The sequence below is a fragment of the Sesamum indicum genome, linkage group LG2 (assembly GCF_000512975.1).
Source record: "Sesamum indicum cultivar Zhongzhi No. 13 linkage group LG2, S_indicum_v1.0, whole genome shotgun sequence".
NCBI lineage: Eukaryota > Viridiplantae > Streptophyta > Magnoliopsida > Lamiales > Pedaliaceae > Sesamum > Sesamum indicum.
Window position 1 is genome coordinate 2,132,354 of NC_026146.1, and position 23,326 is coordinate 2,155,679.

Below are 23,326 nucleotides of genomic sequence, written 5' to 3' on the forward strand. Positions count from 1 at the left end.
GATAGAAATAAAATCGAAGCTACTCTAAATGTCAAATGGATGCAAGTACGAGTATGTTCGATATATGCCTATCTAGATGAACATGGATGGTAAGAAAGATATGTAGGAGATCATTAACGAGCATATCAATCTTAAACTCATCAAACCTAGAGTCTCTGCTTACAATACCCCCGCTTTTCTAGTAAGAAACCTTGGTAGGATAAAAAGACGTAAACCCAAGTTAGTAATTAACTAGCAAGGTATACATAAAATATTAGATTTGATAGTTATTACATTCTGAGTAGAGAACATTTAATCAACTGCATTGAAGATGCTAAAGCATTTTCCAAATTTGATTACAAATCTTATTTTTATCATACCAAAATGAAAAATGATTCAAAAAAAGGCACAACATTTTGCATACCATAAGGACAATATATCTAGAATGTACTTCCCATAGGACTTGCAAATGCACCCCAGATATCACAGAGAAAAATGGATAATCTTTTTAAAGACTAATTTTAAATTCATGTTTGCCTATAGAGACAATATTTTGGGTTGCATCTAAAAATATACAGGACCACATTAGACATCTTGAGATATTTTCTAATGCATAGCATAAACAAGGTTTAATGCTTTTTGAAAAACCAAAAAAAAAAAATAGCTATTATAGCTGTTAATAAAATTAAATTCTAGGAATTTTTACTAAGGAAACAAGAATCAAATTGCAGGAACATATTGTGAAAATAATCCGCATTTTTTTTTATATTCTTAAGATAAGAAACAACTTCAGAGCTTTTTGGGAGTTACTAATTTTACAAGGATCTTTGTTAAAGATCTTGTAAATTACAGAAATGATTTCAAACCACTTTTGAAGAAAACAGATAGCATGAAGTGAAAATTGTAAGCAATCCACACCCAAAGGATTTATGAGTTTAAATAGATTTGCAATAACTTGCCGAAACTCACAGTCCCATAGAATGAGAATGAATCGGTAGTCTACACGAACACCAATGACTATAAGGGCTTGGAGATTTTGGATCTATATCATAAAGATAGACAAAGTCGAGTTTTCATTTAAAATATTTTCAAATAAATTAAATGGATTATTCATGTTAAACTCTATGACATTGAAGGGTACTTTGTTTGTCGAGAGCCTATTTGAATAATATTTGAATAACAGAGAATGCTCATTTGAAAGAAAAAGCTTCCCACAATAGAGGCCACCAAAAAAAGGCATACAACATGATGCATATCGGACAAATGACATAACCATATATTGCCTTGTTGTCAAAAACATAAAAAAACCTATGATCAGAACAAAAATCGAATGAACCAAAAGAAATCTGAATCCAAGCCGAAAAAGGGTATAAGACATCAGAAAAAATTTTGCAAGAGGAGATAAAAACCTCAAAAATATAAAACATCAAGAAAAAAACTATCAGCAGAAGCAAACAAAAGAGATACACAATCAAAAAACCAAGTGGCAACGACTGAAAAGGCAAGTGCAACAAGTCATAATGACCATTACTGAAAAGCAAGAAGCTAAAGTAGATGACAAATATCATGACATCATTTAAAACAAGTTTGAAGTTCGCCGGCTACTATAAATTGAGAAATAGAAAGCATATGGTCATCATAGAAAAAAAATTTCAACTCTTCAGCAAATAATATTTGAGTCCTTTTTAATTTTTAGAGTGTTAAGATTGTCAGTTTATGAAAATTTCCCCAACAAGTCTTAGCCCTTTTATTCATGAGAGGCTAAAGTTTTCTCCTACAGTTGAGGAAGAGAATAATTATATAATATTTCAGAATTTTCTTTAATAAATTCAAGGCTTCTATTAAATAGGATTGTGTTATCTGTTGTTAAATGAACAAAATACCTGTGAACCATCTATTGTGATAGTGTAATTGAAAAAAATACGTAAAATCAAGGATTTCGAGTACCCAAATGGCAACACGGTCAAACAAAAGTATAAGCAGGTTTCAGAGGATAAGAATCAATAAATCTGTATCCTTAATAAATTCAAAATTGAAAACTGAAAACAATAAAACCATAACCAATTACTGAACAAGGAAAACTTTTATTTTACTTGGCGAGAATTAAAATTAAGGACTTCAACAGTAAAATAACTTAGCGCTCCAGGTCTGTTTTAGCTACCACAAAAAGGAAAAAACTGTAAAACACCCCAAACTCTTCATACTTTTATAATAAACTAAAATAGAAATAATAATCATAATGATTACAATAAATAAAATGGTACAAATACAGTTATATAATTGATGTGTATGATATATTAATTTCTAGTAAAAGAAACAATCAGTGTTCAAAATCTAATCAACAAACATTCAAGAAATCTAAACATAACTCGAATATAGATATGGAATCCTTTTAAGTTCGTCTGAGTTCTGCGCAAGGCATTGGAGACTCTGCATCTCCTAACCCAAGGTGTGCAAATCCAGTTGAGGGTTTGGCACAGTGCTCACAGTTCCGAATTTCAAAACTATGCTAACTGGTGTACTCGTGGCCGAAAAGATCACCTGAACATCTTGATCGTTTTGTTATCCCTGCAGAAAAGATGAAGGAACTGGAGAACATTATTTCTGAGATTTGATTTAAATAGTCATCAACTGAATCAAACAAGAACAACCTCATGTTAAAAAAGCAGGAGAATGGCTTAGAGATTTCCCAGCGGAATCAACCAACGATTAGCACTTTGTTTGCATATAGCTTTAAGTGTCCAACTCCAAATTCTTTATGCTTGCAACAATTCTCCAAGCAAGCGCGTCATCTGCTACTGACCAGCTGCAGCAAAAATGAACCTCCTTTTTATCTACACTCTGCAAACTAACACCAGTTCTGTGAGGGCATTTTTCATTTGAACAAAAAGAGACAACGACCGACTGAATCTGAATATGTTCTTGGCAGTCCTGAACATCAAAATCGGGGAGTTCTCTGCAAAGTTTTTCAGATATCAAGTGCAGCAATGAGCCTTTGCGGGACGTCGAAGGCAAACAATCTGATGCATCTCCACTTTCTGAATCGGGAATATATACTCGGAAACAATGAGCAAGCTTCACTTCGTGTTTTTCTACTCCTAACGCTTCCATAAATTCATTTTGATTCACAACTTTTGGGCTCTGGTTCTTCTGCAGGGTTAGTATCCCTTCAGATACTCTGTCATCATAAACCTGCAACAGAGGCATTGTTCTCTTGTGGGAATCATCCAATTCAGCTGAGTTAGTTTTCAAAAACTTGAAGTTTGGGCTCAAACAGCTCCGGACAAATGCATCAGAGGCACCAGCTTTTATGTGATGAGTTGTCGGGATGCACAAAGATTCACTATTGGCAGGAAGATAACATTGAATTCCCAGTTCGGACTGAATTTTTTCTTTGAGTGTAACCATTTTAGGCTTTTCACCATGTACAAGAATAACATGCTTAGGGGATAGGAACTTCACGAGATCCATGATTCCTTTGGCATCAGTATGGGGACTGAAAGATAACTGATGAATCTGGAGGAAAGTTCAAAAAGCTGGGTCACTGTTAAAATATGAATAAGATTGAAATGTGAAAAGCAAGAAATTTATAACATGCATATCCAAACCAAGAAGAAGAAAATCTTAGTTCCAAATAATCTAAGTTGCAAACTTAGCGCTCATAGATTAGCCAACATTTTGATATCTAATTTAACAATTCTCCAAAATAGTTCAGAAAGGAAATATGTTTTAACCAAAAATATGCATAAAGAAGATAGGAATAAGACCTGGCATCGCACATTAATTTGGACATCTTCATCGAGCCTAATTTGGGTTGGTATCTTGGCCGACATCAGTTTGTGTCCTACAGTTCCAGCCACACAGTATCTGGTGAAACGACCCAGAAAAAGGATCACTCAATTTGAAAATGTAAAAAGATGGAAAAGGGTCAAATAATAGCTGTGCAAGAGATCATCAAGGTGTATCAGTACGGATATATCTAACTCTACTTTCTTATAACCAAAGCACTTCCAAGTAACAACTGAATCAAGATATATTTTGAAAGTTCTCATAATTGTCACATATAATATGCCCAAAAAGGTAGCTTGTGTACACCTTTTGTGAGGCATGGGAAAGCACACCAGTGTCTCAAATCGTTATAATGCAATCTATTTCTCTTTTGCTTGTGCACATAATTTAAGCTGCATAACCGTTCATGAGTTTTATGAGGGCAATTTTAGATTGATCAAGTCATGAAACTGCTAAACTGAACTAAGATAATAAACACCGTGAAACAGGTTCCAAGTTAGATTGTGCAAGTTGCTAAACCAAGAAAATAAATTAAATCACATTTGTAACACCAAATATATGCCCGAGTATAGGTGTTAAATGTAACAAATATCTAAATTTCAGAGATGAGGATATGAATATGACAATTAGATGTTGCTACCAAGGATTTTGGTATAAAATGTTCTCAAATGTTTGTTGACAAAGTAAAACAGTATCCAATGCAAAATTGAGATAGTTGTTCTGGGAAGAACATATACTAATTTTAATAAAAGCAATTTTCTACGAAAGGGTAAGTATTAACGAAAAGGAGGGAAATGCTATACAGAAGTTCATTCGTCGAGTCTGTTGACTGTCAGTGGCTTTCTTGCTTTCTCCCAATCAATGACAACAGTAACATGGATCATTCCTCTACTCATGCTCACATGCATCCCAATTGCTTACCTTCTAGTGCCAACACCTCCCCCCCCTCCCCCCGGGTGGATATGTACACCCTTATAGATAATACAGCACTGGTTCTCTTTTTAAATTGGAAACCAGTTTTCTGGCTAATTAGAGGAGTTTCTGATGATTCAAAGAGGAAGTTATAGAGTTTGTCAATTATGCACAGTTTTATCTATTTCTGAAAATCGTCATCAAATTCCTAGAGACTTCTATTAATTTAATTAAAAGCCTAATTACTGTTTACTCCATGGAATTTCAACAGCATTTTCTCACCATACCTGGTATTAAGCAAACAAGGTTGGAGTTTCAGATGCCACTTATTTTAATTCTTTATTTGTATTTTATTTCTTGGATTTCGTGAAACCGGCATAGAGTTGAAGCATGCTACACTAAAGAAAGCTCAAAACTCTGTTTGAGATATGATAGTGACAAGAAACTGAACTTCTCAGATTTATCTAGTCGTAATTTATCCGGATGTATGACCTGGGAAAAACTTCAAGAGAGTAAATGCTAACTTGTGATAGAAAAAAAAAAATCTTAACTATTATCAATTGAATCAGTTCATGGAAAGTCCACCACTCATCTGAGAAGTTAACAATCAAAAAGATTAAAGCATACCCTGGCAGTGTGACAAGATTCTTTTCACATGGAGCCCACTGCTTAAAAACTTCAAGTGAGAAACCACCACTAATCATTCCTGGAGTAGCAAAAAGAACGCAAGCTCCAGGAGCGTTTATCAAGGAACGATCAAAACTGAGGACTGCAACATTCACATTTTAGTTTACTTGCAATGCGTATTTACATATAAGAATTCGGATAGTATCAGATAAATGCTTCGTGTAGATAAACATGAATAGCATAAAGTTCATATAATAGACAATATACTGGTATTTATATAGTTTTAAAAGTAAGGTGAAAGGTTTTCTTTCTTAAAAAGGTAACTCAATATCTATATAATGTTAACCTCTAACCTGAGGAGCAGATCAAATTTTGTATTTACTAGAAGTCAAAATCACATTCACTACATTTCATCAATCATAACAATGTTCAGTATGTTAATTTTATATGCCTATACTAGACAGCAAATCCAGAAGAAGCTTTGTTTATAAAAGGAGAAGTTCCATAGTGAAGCAGTTGTCTGTCTTCCAATATATCCACTTACAAGCTGTGTCCAGATAACAAGTCGTAATAGGAATGAATGGGTGATGTTCATTTGAGAATGCAAAACTCTTTGTTTATTCCAAGGTAAACATTTACATAATAGTTAAAACAAGCCCAGATGACGTGGCAGATGTAGAAGGTTGATGCAAGGAGTGCAATAACGCCAAATTCAGAACTTGACCAATTTTGCAGCAGTCTATTTGCCTGCAAGTTGAATTGACTGGAAACAATGACATAAAAACCCCAAAAGTGAGAAATTAGTGAGTGATTAATTAAATCTTCCATTTTTCTCCCATTTGTGGGTTCTGAATAAGTATGATGCACTAACTCGTCACTCTCACCTCGGCTTTTATCTTTCAATAGCCTTTTCCCACATCCATTGTGGAATAGTTGGGAGCTTATAAGACTTTCGTTTAGCTCTTATGCGAGTACAGACTTAGGAGTTTGACCAACAACTTTGACCATATCTCTGGTCCATGCGTGCAAGATGAGCCGAGTCAGCTGCCAAGCCTCGAACTTGAGCTCGAAAATTTCAGCTCCAGCTCAAGCCTGAGTGTTTGTGTTTGAAAGCTTGCGAGCTTTTTCTTTTTTTTTTTTAATATTTTGATATATTTTTTTAATTTTTAATTAGTTTTATATATTGTAATACATATTCATTATTATATCAAGTTCACATTCAAAATTCACCATATATTAGAATTATATTTAATCAATATCTCATATTTTAATTTCAGGATAATAATAAAATGTGATATTTTCATTTAAATTTATCTAATATCTACCAAGAAATAAGCTTAATAAATAATTTAGTAATTTTTTATAATTTTTTTGCAAATAATTATTTAATATAATGCATATGAATTTCATTGCTATATTTCAATATCAATTTGCAATCTCTTGTACTTTTAAATTAATTAACTTATTATTTTACTACTGATTTCTATTTTACTACTTATAAACTAATGATCAAATTTGGTGGTCTGCATGAATTAATCTAAAAATAAAAATAACAATGATGGTTGAACAATTTTACTTATTTCAATCGATATTGCGTTACATATATCTAAAATGAGATCAACCACTAATTGGTTTAAAAAAATCATCATTTTACTTTTGCATAATTGAAAGGTATAAAAATTTAAATTATCATCATCATATTTAGAAAATAGTTTATATTTCTATCTTATTAAAAGTAATATATTATATAATTCAATTAAAGAAAACTTTATCTGGACAAATAAATTTTCAAAATGACGTACTATAAATATTATTGAATTTATTTACTAATTCAATTAATATCTTTTGGTTTGGTAAGGATATAACCATACAAAATTACATGTAGGCATTTAGGTCATTTGATGTATATTTTCTATACGTTTACAAATTATATTACTACTAAACTAATATTAGATATATAATAAAATTATTATGAAGTCATATACTCATAAAAGTAGATTAAATTAATGTAGTATATGTTTTTCTAACACTTCTTATAATTAATAGTTAGATTTATATACTTAACATTTTTTAGGACAAGCTCGAGCTACAGCACCTTATCTCGAAATCGAGCTTGAGCTCAAAGTTGTGTAATCGAGCTTGAGCTTGAGTGTGAAATTTTGGCCGAGCTTGAGCCATTTGCACCCCTACTCTGGTCCTTTCAATAAAGAAGAAAACCAGATAGAACTTCCATACCCTTGGTCAAAATAATAACTCCAATCACTTCACATGTTTTTTACCCACGGAAAGAATTACTATCTGCTAATCTGCCAGAAACAGGATGTGACATCAACAGATATTGAGAAAACAAAGATTTGCTTATTTGCTCATTCTTTTCATACATAAAGTTTTCAATCCAGTCAATCATACCTCTCTTTGATCATTCATAATCTAATCAGTTTTGCCTCTCCTTTTTATTATTTATAGAATAGCTAAACACTCTCAATCATCCACTTTGCAACTAACCAATTGAATGTTTCATGTTCCTGAAAAAATAAATCTTACGCCCATCAGCCGCAGTCATTTTGTGACTCCAGCTAAGAAAGGATAATATAGCGCAGAGATATGATACACAAGAGGAACATATTCAGTAGTGCAAACTTTGATCTATTTATTACTTAAATATAAGATTGTAAGCCTAGGTTCTAGAACAATAGAGTTCAAATTGATAGCACAACTGAAATTTAATAGCACCGCTATTTGTCCTACAAACTCAATAAAATGAAAAGCACATAGATGGAAAGTATTCAGCATCAACATTGACATCCATTTCAGGTGAAGAGTGCTTCACAAGCGCAAGAAATCATAAAAGTTTAATTGCATTCAGAAGATGGAAAAGGCAGCATATTTGCAAGACATAATGGCATGTGCCAACTCAAGAAGCAGGTCACTAGGCCATGTTATAGTGGTGTTCTTATTTTCTTTGCTTGGAACTGTTTAACAACCGAATTCTGCTCCTAAAAAATCCATAGAAATGCTGGACATACCATTTTTGAAGTCAAATGCATTACGTGTGGCATAAGTATCTTTGACCTTTTGGCTGGTCCAGTTGATGAGAACTTTATAATACATATTTGCTTGTATGGTCAAACCTGAATTGAGCAACTAAAATGGTTGAGTTATATTACCAACAATTCAATAAGAAAAGAACTTAAATGGACAAGTGATTAACAAGCATCCTAACTGTTAAGAATTTCCGATCAAGCAAAAGTTGATAATTATCTTTGGAACATAACAAATCCTATCTAAAATTACTTTCTTTGTGGTCTTTTTGAGGAAAGAATAGGTTCCACAACTTAAGCTTACACACATAAAATTTATCAAGCCTACCTTTCCAATAGATTAAGATGTATACTTAAATAACGGTGGCTACGTTGATAGAAAAAGATAAAACTGAGAAAAACCAGTATATCTAACTGTAAATATTCCTACTCAGAAAAAGGTTTATCATTGGCCATAAGAAGGTTTTATTACCAACCAAATATTTTATATTGCTGGAAAAAAGTATCTCATCTTAAGTTAAGCTCATACAGAAGATTCATGATGTCAAGCGATGCAAATACAAAGTGAAAAGCAATAACACATGCCTAGATCTTCTTTACATTGCACGCCTTGCAAATATGGATTGCACGTTGTACTTTGAACAATGATATATGCAGGTGTACAGACAGGCATGATAAATAAGACTCTAATGCTTATTCTCCCATCTGTTCTCTAAAGTAATTGAGCGGATACAGATCTCAAATTTGTGCTGCTTTTGGTGCATGATTAATGATTTTATACATGGCTTCCCTCATTGTTGCCCATGTGGATGCATCAGATCCTCAAATTCAGAGAGGTAAGTGTCTCCCATCACAGTTCAACATAGACAATCAAGATATGCCACCACTATTACCACTCAAATAATACAGAAAGGCAGTAGCAAAGCTGGTGCACCTGCTGAGAAATATATAGGAACTTTAAGATTCATCCTCTCCCAATAGTCATCTAACAGCATACAGAGTTCCTGTAGGATAGTTTGTCAGGAATGCGCATACGAATTTCTAAATGTCAAGACATCTAAATCATGTTAGCCAAAGGAAAGTTCAGTAGATCTAAGTGAAAAAGGAGAAATAGGTACTTAAAGACATCAAACTGAAAATGGTATAATTGTTTTCACACTTCTGTAGAATACATGCATGAGGGGCGATTTATTTCTCAACTGCACCCTCTTAAAAAGGAAAGTTGTTGATGGGCAGTACATTCCAAGAATTGTGAAATGGTTGCAGGCTTTCCTGCCAACTCACCCAATGTGAAATGTATGTTGGAAACAATCAAAAGATTAGAAGAAACTAGCAACTCTATAGAATGCATTACAAGATATGTCGATTCTAAGATGCATTATAAGAAATGAACTACCTATATTTTTGGTCCCACTCTAATGCATTAACCTCTTACATGCTAATAAATGTCAACTAAAACAGAGACGAAATCAAGGATGAAAGTGAAAACACCTGAGCCCTCCCCAAAGCAAATGTAGGAATCAGAACCTTCCCTCCACTAGCAACACATTTGTGAACCTGCAAGAAAGATTACTCACATGTAATTTGGAGCAAATCAAACGACCAAGTAAAATATATGAACGCCATATTAGAAAGCAAGATTCAGGAAGGCATAGGACATATAACTAGATAAGCATCCACATTGTAGAATTTTCATGAAAGCAGTGATGCTTGATACAGAGTGCATACATAATTGCTATTTTCATGAACCTGAATTACTTCTAAGAATTTGCAGACTTCACATAAAAACATGAATGCATCATGTAGGAGTATAGCTAATTTACAATTTTAAATCCTTAGGATTGTCTACTGATATTGGTATCATAATAGTTCTGGTTCTGCCAGAACTCTCAATCCGCGACAGTTGAAATACATCATGCATCCATTTCTTTTGGGATCTTAAGTTGGTTAAAACCAATTAACTTATCATACTTTTCAAGCAGTGAAGTTAACGGCGTTTTACAACAAATCCCCACAGATTGAATGGTTAACCAGTGAAGTTAGGTTGTGGTTGGTCGCTATGAAACCAACTTTTGAGAGTCGGTCTGAAACATTCCAACATTACAAGTCGAGGACCTCGAGCCAGGCATCGAGACTTGCACTAAGTATTGCAGTATCATGTTTCATCGGCGGCAGATGTTGGTCGTCTATACAATTTTAATGGGTTGGTTGGAAAGATAATCGACTTGACTGAAGTGACTCGCGGAAATTGTCATATGGAAAGCCTTGCGCTTGTTCAATATAAATGGAATTCCCAATTTAGGTAGTACGTGATTAGTCCCGGACTTAAAGAATCATGGCAGTCACATGCATATGAAAACTGTTTCTTGGATCTGATGAGCGGTGACTATATCGTGTGATATGGTCATTATAAGCCATGTCTAATGCAGTCAGAGTATGTAGCGACGACTGTGGAAAGAATTTGTCCCCTCTATATTGTGACAACAAGACATCCTATGCGCTCTAAGATAGTTTAGACTCTTTAAGGCTATGGCCAAAGCGATTGGTCGAGTGGAAAAATATTTCCTACATCGATCACAAGAGTAAACACATTTCAGGTATGAAACAAGAATGGGAACCAACGCCCAATTCCATGCCCTATAGATGGGTAGGCAGAAGTACCATACCTGTATAGAAGTTGGAGCATTAAGACTTGCACTAAGTATTGCATTACCATGTTTCATCGGTGGATACGTAGGTCGCCTATGTAATTTTAGTGGGTTGGTTGCCAAGGTAGTCAACTGAGTGAACTGACTCACGAAAATTGTCGTATGGAAGCTTTGAAGGCTTGATCGATATAAATGGAATTCCCAATTCTGATAGTAGGGGATTAGTCCTCGAATTTGAGGAATCTGGCAGACTGTTTCTTGGATGTGACGACTAGTAACTATGTCATAAGATATGGCCATTATAAGCCTTGTCTATTGCAGTCGAAGTATGTAGGAGCGTGGATTCCAAGGAAGAGTATGTCACCTTTCTGTATTATGAAGCAAGATCTCCAATGCGCTTTGAGATGGTTTGGACTTTTTAAGTCTATGGTCATATTGATTGATCGAGTGGGAAAGGATTTCCTATGTCGATCACTAAAGTAAACACATCTTGAATATGAAGCATATATGCCTAGTCAAGAATGGCAATAGCAATTGATTGAGTGGGAAAGGATTTCCTATGTCGATCACTAGAGTAAATGCATCTCGAATGACGCATATGCCTATTCAAGAATGAGAACCGACACCCAATTAAATATCCTAGAGATGGTCGACAGAAGGACCATACCTGTATGGAACTCGGAAATGTTCACGCCTGTTGGAATAGGTGACCAAAAAGCCAATCGGATTGGCGATTTTGGATGTATTCTATTTTGACAATTAATCGATATTATTTAATATTACTTTAAGTGAATAAAATGAGTATTTGCTTATTTGGCATTTACTTTGTTGTGCTCATTCTGTATGTTTGCATCTGCTTGAACATCACAACAAAGCCCACAGACCAATTGGCAACCGTGTAGTTAGGTCACGAATTGGATGGCGGTCATGAAACCAACAGCCAAAAAGTTGAGTCTGAAACAGTCAAAGTCGAGGACATCGAGATTAGGCATCGAGAGTTCTATGGTGACTCGCACCACGAGTCGCATTCAATTAGTGGGTACTGTGTTTCATCGGTCACGGACGTGGAGCGTCTATGCAATCTTGGTAGGTTGATTGGCTAGGTGTAGAATCAACTGAACTGACTCACGGGAATGGTCATATAGAAGCCTTAGAGGCTTGGTCGGTATGACTCGAATCCTCAACCCGATAGTACGGGAGTAGTCCTCAAACTTGAGGAATCACGGCAGTCACGTGCATACAATGACTGTATCTTGGATCTGTGAGAGGGGTGATTGTGTCACAGACATGATCATCATAAGCCTTGTCTAGTACAGTCGACGTATGTAGCAGGGACGGTGAGTTCCAAGAAAAAGATTCGTCCCCTGTCAATATGTAACGATGTTATCTACTATGCACTTGGAGATGCGTTCACACTTTATTAACCTGTGGCACAGCCGTTGATCGAATAGGAAAAGGAGGTTCCTATATCAAGAAACTTGGTATACCGCGGTCTCAAGTATTAAGCATAGACGCCTAATTCAGGATGGGAACTGACACCTAATTCCATGCCCTAGACTGAGGCCGGGAGATGGTAGACGGAAGGACCATACCCGTATAGACTCGAGAGCTTAAATGTTCACACGGTCATTCACCTAGTCTCTAGTACCATGAAGCGTTACTAGACGGCTACCAATGGTAATGGCCTTCTTCATAAGGGTTAATCAAGAATTATTAATTAAATTAGATTTAATTAGTATTAGTGTTAGACACTAGCGTAAGTCTAGCTGAAAGGTGAACTTAAAAAGTCATGCAAATCACCGGCAAAGAATAAGGAATTAATTCTACAAGTAATTGGATTATTTGCAAATGAGAAATCCATCGGATGGAAGGTCCAAGGATAAATTAATGGGATTACTTTATGTTAGGTTTGTCGTCATCATTTAATGAGTTCGACCTTATTAATTAATGAGGACAATGTGGACTTATGTATTTAATTAGATTAAATACATATTGGGCTCAATTGGGTGGATTTTATTAAATTAGATTTAAATAAAAATTCGTTGGGCCTTGCATTTTAATTGATAAAATCGGCCAACACACACCCCATTGAGCACAATGAAAAATTCTATGGGATGAAATTTAATAGCTAGCAAATTTCAATTTCGGAAAGTGCAATTTTGATCATCTTCTTGATTTGGAATCAAGACGACTTACCTTATAAATGAACAAATGTACCTAGACACATTTATGTACATCTATACAAGGTATATAAATATTGTTTTATATAATATTATTAGGAATAATATTATTACACATTATTACACAATACAAGAAAAATAATCCCTCTTCCATAGTACTCGGCCGCCCCTCTCTCTGATTCTCTAGGAGAATTTTTTCTCTTGTTCTCTTCTAGCAAGGAGTTCAAGAGATTCTTAATTCCGGTGTGGTGTGGACACACTTAGAGGGTTGCTATGTTGGATAGTCTGCTGAACGTTTCGGCTAAGTTAACGAGAAAACAAAAGGCATCATCTTCACTTCCTTTATTTTCTCGTTTCACACCAACAGTCTAGTATGGTTTTATTTTTGTTTTTACTTCCATACTACATCGAACGTCCGGGAACTTTAAGGGTACACCCCTTGGTTCATTGTTTTTACGTTTTAATTTTTATTATTGTATGTGTTTTCGGTTACCGCTTCCGCTAGCGCGTTACCGGGCCGTACCACGCGATCTCTTCAACCCAACATTCACCAAGTCTCTAGTGTCATAGACTGTTGCTAGATGGTTACCATAGTCATGGACATTTCTGGTTATGAGATAATCAGAGATAATTAATTAAATTTAATTTAATTAATTATGTAGGTCACACTCCCAAGTTTAGCTGAGGGTGAACCTAAAGAGTCATACACAAATCACAGAAAGTGATCGAATTAATTTGGTATTCATTCCGGAAGAGGTGAATTAATTTATTGAATTAAAATAATTCTTGGAGAGCACAAATGATTGGATAATTTATGAGGAGTAATGCATTGGATGGATAGTTTGAAATTTAATTAATTAGACTAATTAAATTTTAGGACTTAGCCTTTTAAATTATTTTAAATGAGACTTAGACTAGTTAATTAGTAGGCTTGTCTAATTAATAGATTGGATTCACTAATTAGTAGCGATGGGCTACCCAACAGATTAGTCGTTGGTTTGATTTAATTTGTTCGACAAATTAAATAAGTCCGGTCCAAATACACAAGACCAAGCCGATTTTCTTGACCTTTTCTAAGTCAAAGCACTTCAGGAAAGAAGGAGGAGTAACCGAGGGGCTCTTAGAGAGTCCTTGAACTCGGCCATATGGAGAGCTAGAGAGGTTAAAGGATGTGGAAGTTACCTAGGACACTTCTAAGGATTTGAATGACTAGGTCTTTCCGTCCACATCTCCACACAACACCTCCACAACCTAACACACGATTTTATTCCTCTTCCACCTACTAGAGCAACCAAGTTTCTTCTCCTACTCTCCACCTTGTGTTCTTTTTTCCAAGTCAAGAACAAAGGAATATTGAAACACACTAATCAATAGTGTGGTTTTGATTTCCTCTTCCATGGATTCATTTCTTGCAAGCACGAGAACAAATCTTACTTTTCGGTGTGGTGAGGATGCCTTAGATAGCTCCTACATTGGAACTTGCGTGGATGGATCTTGGAGAGGTAGGAACGATGTGTGTAGCTATTAAGAGAAAAAGACAAGGGTATGATCTTATTTAATCATATTTTTCCTCTTTAATTCCATAGCCTAAAAGCATGTTCTCGTATATTGTGATTTATGTTTCTACGTTTATACACCAATAGCCCAGGAACAATCAAGGGTACACCCCTCGATTTCCGATTAAATGTTTTAATTTATGCCTCTCCGCGCTCCAGCTGCGTTCCTGAGCCGATCCACTTCTTTCAACAAGTGGAGGAACCAAGTCAAACAAATGGAATAACAAACTCCCAAAGCTTCATGATGTCGTGGAACAACAACGAGGAAAGACGAATCAGTGCAATAGACCCAACATAGGTAATAGAGATGTCAAGCAGGAGAGGTTGCTCGCAGTGGAACGATGGGATGGTGCTGGTCTAACAGTGAGATGGGGGGAGGCACTTGTTAGGGACTGAGGATGAGGAAGGCAACTCAGACACTAGAGGTGGATAAGTTATCACCAGAGAACAATAATGAAGATCAATGCTAAGAAAAGAGGAATGGCGATGTCAATCTCGGATTTGTTGAAGTGGAAGAACAAAACCTAGAGAGTTATACATGCGTATCAGGGTATGTGTGTGTGTGTGTGTAATCTGTATAGGGTACCTCTGGGGTAGGTTTGGGCAAACACATTCCCATTCCTAAATCTGACCAGGTCTGCAAATAAGAACCCATAACCTCTCGACTCATTTAGCCATCCAGAACCCAGCCCACAAGAGTCAAGTCCTACCCAGAGATCCGACGTGCACTCAGTATGTATCAAGGAGTTGAGTGAGCTCTAAGATAGAATTATTGCTATGAGAGGGCTCTGAATGCACCCTACTTCTACCATGGTGCATTTATCCATATCCACTCTAACTCAAAACTAGAACATTATCAGTAGTAAACGAGAAACTTATATGCATGACAAGTTGTACGCCTATAGAACATTGAAACCCTTGTTAAACATTCTCTTGATAAGTGCTCTCTAAAACATTTTTGTTAGTGGTCATAAGTTATGTGAGTCTACTGCATACTGCATCCTATAGGGCAAATGTTATATCTAGGAAGCATGCTATTTGGCCATAAAGAAAGATGAATTATACAAAATCAGATTATAACTGTAAGTTCACATATTGAGAGAGAGAGAGAGAGAGAGAGAGAGAGAGAGAGAGAGAGAGAGGGAGGGAGGGAGAGAGGTCATCACTAATACCAATTGCAACCAGTGGAGTTCTAATTATTCAGTATGGTTTATTTCCACTCAGGAGTATTAAATAGAAAATGTAGAACATGCAAATGGTAGATTAAACTTTCTATGGACAATAACAAAGTACACCTAGGGGGAAAAATGATATAAAATAATAACAAGAACAATAAGCATATTAGACAAACAAAAGTTTATTTAGTAAAGATTCATACTGCTTTCAGAAATTCCCTCTCTCGAACATATTTTGAATCACGGTATGTTGTAGCATAGGTTGACCTGTCGCAGAAAATTTTGGAGAATGCCTTTAACACAAAACTTATACACATAGATCAGTCAACTGTGAATGTGCTTGCAAGGAAGAATGCAGATGGATGGATATATGGATGCATAGAAACAGAACAGATAAGAATCTATAATTATGATCCATTTTTGACTTCATCTATTTTAGACATAGCTACCTTGAGATCCTCTAATGTGCATTTAACATTTATTTCAGAAGGCCCATCTGTAAAATATGATCTGACCTTGCAGATGCAAATGTCAAACCATTTGCTCGAAGTAAAGTCTCTAGTTTCCAGACAACATGAGAAATGCATTTCGTCATGCATTTTTGCTGAGAGACATCAAACACATACAAGGAAACTTGTATGGCCGTGATGTACATTTTACATGGCCTCCAAAAAGACCACAACTTGGTTCCCTTCACTTAAATAACTGATAGGTACAGAGAGCTAGGCCCTACCACCCACCCACATACATCCAAAATTAATAACTAATTATCATGCATTTACTGGGTGTCAACATCATACTCACTCCGTTATAACGAGATCCAGCTGCAGTCGATCAATTTGAGCTGCTCCAAGATGTCTATCAGGTGTCATATTGTAATCCCCTGTATACACTATGGCAGCATCTCCAACTTTGGCATAAAACATTGCAGCCCCCAGAACCTAAGAAGCATGTTTAAGTATCATCAAATTAAAAACAGGGCATTCTCAAGGAACATCACCTTCATAAACAGAAGAATCCAGCAAAAGTAAAAAATTTAAACTTCCAAATTACAATTTTACAAAGATTGTACTAGATTCACTAGCTCCTTTGCAACAGTGTGAAGTTGTAAATTACAATTAAACATGAAGAACTAGAGAATCCTTAATAGCACGGGTTATATGTACACTACTTTGCGCTTTTGTGAGAGAAAACAACAATGCCCAATAATAAATTCTAAGAGATAATCTTGCTTCATATGTACCAAGTTATTATTAATGGATACCACAAAAAAAACCAAGTAGGATACTTAAACAACACTTGCTGGAAGTTTGAAGGACAAGGATATGTTGGGGGATAGACTTGCAGGGCCAATTTTTGGGTAAATCAGAAGTCCCAAACATAGACTTCAAATCAGGTGGAAGAAATAACAATTCGTAAAGGGTACTTCAGCATGACTCGAAACTTTTACTCTGGATGATATTGAAGTACCATGTGGAAGTTTGTTATTAAAGTAAGAGCTCTGGATAATATGCATGTTTGAAGGAAAAAGCTTCAAACTCTTACATGCCCTGCATAGTATGCACGGATCTGGAGGTCTTCATCAACCTGTATAGTCTGCTTCAGATCCACTGCAGTGACTGTGTTGCAGAAACAAAGAAATTAAAGTGCAGCAATATGATTAATAAGAGAACAATAGAAAAGCTCACAACAATCAACCAGCACATCTCTAGAGACCAATTTCAAATACTTGATGTATCTGATTACCTAAGCCTAATGCTTCACAGTTAAGGACATAGTTAATGGGAATGACTGACTAACAACATAACTTCATAAGGAGATAAGACCAGTGCAACAAGAATGCAATAAGTGAATATTTGAGGCCCATGTTGTTTCGTGCTACAGCTCACGCCGTAAACATACTTTTGCATGTGAGGAGACACTAAGAGATAAAGATTGTTTAAAAGAAATGATAAGAAGTTCAGAAAAAGAAAAAAGAGGGGAGAGGTTCTATGAGACACAAACTAACTGGGAATCAATAAGAAGGGCCTTCTCCAGAAACTTTAGAATTTGTTTATGTATTCAGTTTAAGTTTTAGGTAGATGCAAGCAATAGTTAACGTCATTATAAGCTCTGGATAATTTAATCCATATGTATCTGCTCTGCTTCTGGCAAATTTGGCAGGAGAAATTGATCTCCAAAACAAGCCCTTATACAAGGGAGATGTGCTAAATTTAGGTCCAACCATCTCATGCTAACTAATGCAAAGCATCAAAGTTCAACACAAATCAGCATGTTATGAAGCTGTTTGTACATTATCAGCATATATTGAAAGTTGAAATAATAGAAAGCAAATAGCAGTAATTTTAGTCTTGCATAACATAAACACAAGATCAAGGCTACTTCATGCAGCACCGCAGCTTGTGATCTTCTAACACTTAAGACTTGGTCGGAGGTCTCATAATCTATTACACACCACTATGGAAATTTCATGCAACTTAAGGTTTGATATTACTCGTTGTTGACTGCACCACAAAAGTCTATTTTCTTTCTCCTAGTTACAAAACAAACAAATAATTCTAGTTTATATTGAAAACACAACATGGCAAGGGTTCAGCTGCTAATTCAGGTCAAGGACATGCCGTGATATAATCATAAGTTTGCTTCTTCCGGGAGGGTCACATGTTCAATTCACTAACACACCTTCCTTGCTTGTACGGCAAGACTGTCTAAATTCAACTGTCCTAAACCCAACAAAGATGGAAGACTCAAGCACTCAGGACAGCTATTAGTTGCAGCCCCTCGAGTTGGGTTGAGTTCAAAGCTGTGGTAATGTGGATGTCTTATTTCCTATGCTTCATTTCCTGTTTATCACCTCTCTTATCTTGTTTCTGAACTAGTTTACACCACCTTGCTGGTGTTCCACTCTGAGGACAAATTTGGGAATATGAAATTGATAACCTCTATCATCAAATTTCTACTCAATTAAAAAACGTGTCCTAAATTTTATTTTGTTGCAGAAAATATATAAGCAATTCCAATTTACACACAAATAGACAAAACACTAGAATATGTTGCAGGTTTTACAATGCCAGTGGCAAGAACTATTGAAACCACCGAGGATCAACCGACTGATTATCCTGCGTTGAAAGTCAAGGCTGCGAGATTAATACTGGTGTTACGGTTTCTATTCAAAATAGATTTCTGAAAGATTTTAATCAACAATGTGTTCTACATAAAGCTCTCTTAACTCAACCTTTAACTAATCACACCAAAAGAAAAAGAAGACTAAAATTGGCAATCAGATTGAAAAAAGGAAGCAAGGCAATTGTGCCCTCTACCTTTCTTCATACATTCAACGATATGCTCCGAACTAAACTGCTCTTCCTCCCCTCTTCTGTCAACCATCACTTTTCGGTAATCCTCAAGCATCAGCGGAGCCAAGGCTTTTGTTGGATACTGTATGTTTTGTCGAAAGGATTTATTAAAAATGTAAATAAAACTCAATACTTAAAGACAAACTGAAAAGAAAAAAAACAAAATATTCCTAAGGAAATATGTAAATCAAGCTCTACCGTCATGTAAATGGGGCCATTGTAGCCACAAACTTGAGTAAAATATGGAAGTGCTCCAATGTGGTCCAGGTGGAAGTGTGTGATGATTATACACGAGAGGGAACGGGTAAAGTCATGAGACTTAGAAATCAAAGAAAAGTCAGGGTATCTGCGGTGGTCAAGATAGCCCATGTGCATTCCGCAGTCAAACATTATTCTCTTCCCATTTATCGTCACAACCACGCAGCTCTTCCCCACCTCTTGCCCCGCGCCTGTCACATTACATAAATTGTCAGAAAAAAGAAAGCACTCTCTGAGATAATTCATCGAACAGAAAGCAGACAACATTTCAGTTCATAAGCAATTCTCAAACTGTATTTCTCTAATGGGGAGAGTTTAAGTTACCCAAGACTAGACATTCGATAACCATGACGGGAAGGCGTTGTTGTGTGTGCTTAGTGTGCTCTTCTGGCTATAATGTTGCAAGATTAGAGTCGGAGTAAAGGCAAAAAAGAGGGGCGAGACGTCCAGAATTAGATCCTAACGCATGAGATTCTGTAGCCCACCTCCCTGCACATCAATACACAATATCTAACGGGAGCGCGCGCACAACTATAGCTGAGCTTGTTCGCGGGACTTGTGAAAGTCACGGGCTATAGGCCATAGCTCTAACTACATTGTAATTTTGTAAAAGTATACTAGGTATTTATGTATTTTAATTAAATATTAATATAATTTGCTTTTTACATTATTATTTTAATTAAATCAGTATATTATTTAATTTATTAAGATACTAATGTAGTTCAATAATTACAATCTCAAATAAAGAAAAGAAAAACACAATTTACATATTATTTGATACAAATCAACTGTCTATATCATAAGTGGTACAACTTAATGATCCAAATTTATCGAATTAAATCAGCAATTTGAATCTAATTAAAATATCCCCTTTACGTGAATGGTGTTGTACACAGGCGAATTTTTCTTTTCTTTTTGTTTTTATTTCACAATCATTCAAACTATCTTATATGAAATCGATGATCATTTCATTTGTATTAATCTACTGCCCAAATCAAATATTACTTAAATTTATGCCCAGTATCTTATCTTTCCAAATCAATTGATGAAATTTATTTACACATACATATAATTTTTATATAAAATCTATGAAAAATAAAAAAAATAAAAAAAAACTATCAACTTCCTCCCGCCTCCACCACCACCACCCCCTCCCTCCGCCTCTTCCCATCCTCCATTTCCCCGCCTCCACCTCGACCTCCCCTCTGACTACTACTTCGCTCTTCCTCTCTATCTGCCGCCACCTTTGACGTCTCCCCGTTTGGATCAACTTTCTTTTTGTATTTTTCTAATATTGTTTGTATATATCGTATATCTATATATGTGTATATATGCATATATTTTATATATTATATATTGTATAAATTTATTTTATAATTTTATAAATTTATATTTGTAACTCGAATAAATTTGAGCCGTTGATTTGTGTATCGAATGCAGACCGTTGATCTAAATCAAAATAAATGTAGACCATCGATTTGTTTATTAAGACATTGATATATATAGAAAAATTATTTTTTTCGTCCTTTAATTTTACCCACTATTAAATTTAGTCCTGTAAGTATGTCCATTAACTAATTAGTCATGTAAGTTTGCAAAATGATGAAATTAAGTCCGATTTAGGGTTTTCTTGTGAATTTCCGGCAACTTTTAAAATTTATGCCAAAAATTGCATGAGTGGCAAATTTTGCTGAATTGTCCGGCCACTTATCCAGCTGCACCCTCGACGTGTAATGAGTTTTGGAGGAAAAAAGGAGGTTTCTTCCCTCCAAAATATGTTCTACATGACTTCCAAGTCATGTTTAAGGCCATATAATATTAAAATCCCCATAAACTTGTACGGTGCAGCTGACATGTCACCTTTTTCGGGCAAAAATGGAAATTCACGACCGCTGGAGGACTATTTGTCATCATTTTGCCAATTTACAAGAATAATTAGTTAATGGGCATACTTATAGGACTAAATCTAATAGAGAGTAAAATTAAAGGACGGAACAAATAATGTTTCCTATATATACAAAATAAGATCTAACAATTTATTAATTGCACATCCGTATTTTGCTCTACCCTTTTTAGTTAGTATAAAAGGCAAAGTTCATTCATGATACTCTCCCCAAACTCTTTCGATAAACAGTAAATTCCAATGAGGACATCATTCAATTCCAAGCAATCTACTCAGTCTAAACAAGTTTTAGATTTGAGGTATGGAGTACTCCTCTTTGCAAAAGGTATACAAAAGTTGCAATTCGTGTTGTAGAATCTGGAAGAAAGCCTTCAAAGAGAAGATTATATTAGAGTAGGTGATCTGAAAACTAATTGAATTGATTGTTTTGTAATCTATTTTAAGTAATCTTTTTCAAACGTATTGTTGAATCTTATGAATAAACTATATTCATTCTTCAACTTTGTTGTGCTTATGTATTACGTTTTGATGTATGTGACGGACAAAACCTACAAACTATGAAAATCAATGAAATTGGATTATGCATCTGATGGCGATTATAAAACCAGCTTCCAAGGGTTTATTTGAAACGATCTAAGTTGAGAACCCTCGAGAAAGAACATCGAGGGTTCTATAGAGATTTGTACTAAGTGGTGTATTCATTTGATGAGTGTTGAGTTTTATTGACGACATGCGTATGACATCTACGCATCTTTAGTGGGTGCTTGAGAAGGTATTATCAAGTTCACTAAACTGACTCACAAGAGATGTCATATGGAAGCCCATGAGGTATGATTTGTTAGTGTAGGTGATAAAAAAAATTAATTAGTTGACTGCTTGTAATCTACTATAAATGATCTTATTCGATCTAATGTTAAATAGCATCAATATAGTTTATTCTCTAGCCATCATTCTCGTGTTCTATTTATGTATTATTGTTCTATTATATAGATAAACCCAGAGACCAAATAGACCAATGAAGTTGACTTTGATGGCAACTATAAAACTAATTTAGAGGGTCTCTGTAAAGCATTCGATTTTGAGAACCCTTAAGAAAAATCGTTAAGGAGTTTTGTAAAGACTTGTATTAAGTGATGAATTTATATATTGAGTGTCGCGTTTCATTGATGCAAACATATGACGTCTATTCACTTTAGTGGTATTTGACAAATAGGTGTCAAGTACACTAAATTGACTCGTAAGAACTTTCATATGGAAGCCATGTGGCGTGATCGGTATGACTGAAACTTCTTTGCTGTGATAGTTCATGAATTAGTTCCTTAACTTTAGGAGCCACATTAGCCTTGATGGAATGGTTGTATCTTGGTTCTAACTATATATAACTGTGGTATTACGTGGTCACCAAAAGCGTCGTACTAATGCAGTCAGAACATGTATGGAGATTGGTGTTCCAAGAAATGATCCATCATTTATCATGAGATGATAATGATCTCTTATGTCCTAGAGACTATGTCGATCTCTAGAAGTTTATGGCCACAATTGTGGACCAAATTGGGAAGTAATTTTCTATGTTGATTAATGAGAAACACAGTCAAGAGTGGACACATAATTATCAAAGTCAAGTATGAAAAATCCATTTAGAATTTCCGGTCCTAGACTTTTATTGGGTAATAGTACTGGTAGAGGGGCTATCAAGACTTGACGATTCCCTTCTATTACTAAGAGAGTGCCTAATGACTGGACCTTGAATCAGATTGTAGAGCCCGATAGAAAATTCAATTAATAGTTAATAGTTTTGGAGGGGGTGAAGTTGCTTTATACTTTCAAAGAATTTCCATGATAGACCAGAATAATCATTTATAGGATTTAATGATTCCTAAAAACGGATTCATTTAACTATCT

The 23,326-nt window shown here is 35.3% G+C and overlaps 1 protein-coding gene across 3 annotated transcripts; it reads right to left on the bottom strand.

Moving 5' to 3' along the window:
* On the bottom strand, nt 2,175–20,122 carry LOC105177150 (cleavage and polyadenylation specificity factor subunit 3-II). 3 transcript variants are annotated; one of them, XM_011100207.2, is made up of 13 exons: nt 19,846–20,122; nt 19,462–19,712; nt 19,228–19,345; nt 17,453–17,526; nt 16,712–16,848; nt 16,111–16,174; nt 9,840–9,905; nt 9,283–9,352; nt 8,334–8,438; nt 5,308–5,449; nt 3,759–3,846; nt 2,631–3,495; nt 2,175–2,547 (listed from the first exon to the last, which is right to left on the bottom strand). In XM_011100207.2, exons 1-12 carry the CDS (start codon nt 19,868–19,870, stop codon nt 2,713–2,715), a joined length of 1,923 nt encoding a protein of 640 aa, XP_011098509.1. In that variant the 5' UTR covers nt 19,871–20,122; the 3' UTR covers nt 2,175–2,547; nt 2,631–2,712. The 3 variants fall into 3 exon arrangements, with proteins under 3 accessions (XP_011098509.1, XP_020554245.1, XP_011098501.1); XM_020698586.1 differs by having other exon boundaries at nt 2,176–2,547; nt 3,747–3,846; nt 5,308–5,386; XM_011100199.2 differs by having other exon boundaries at nt 2,176–2,547; nt 3,747–3,846.

What these genes read in the sequence shown, in the direction of transcription:
- LOC105177150 (XM_011100199.2), bottom strand. Translation starts at nt 19,870, where the DNA reads ATGGTTATCGAATGTCTAGTCTTGG. An exon ending in TTGCTTTGGGGAGGGCTCAG is followed by an intron (nt 9,353 to 9,839) that starts GTGTTTTCACTT and finishes ACTATCCTACAG; the next exon opens with GAACTCTGTATGCTGTTAGA. An exon ending in TCCTATATATTTCTCAGCAG is followed by an intron (nt 8,439 to 9,282) that starts GTGCACCAGCTT and finishes TGCTCAATTCAG; the next exon opens with GTTTGACCATACAAGCAAAT.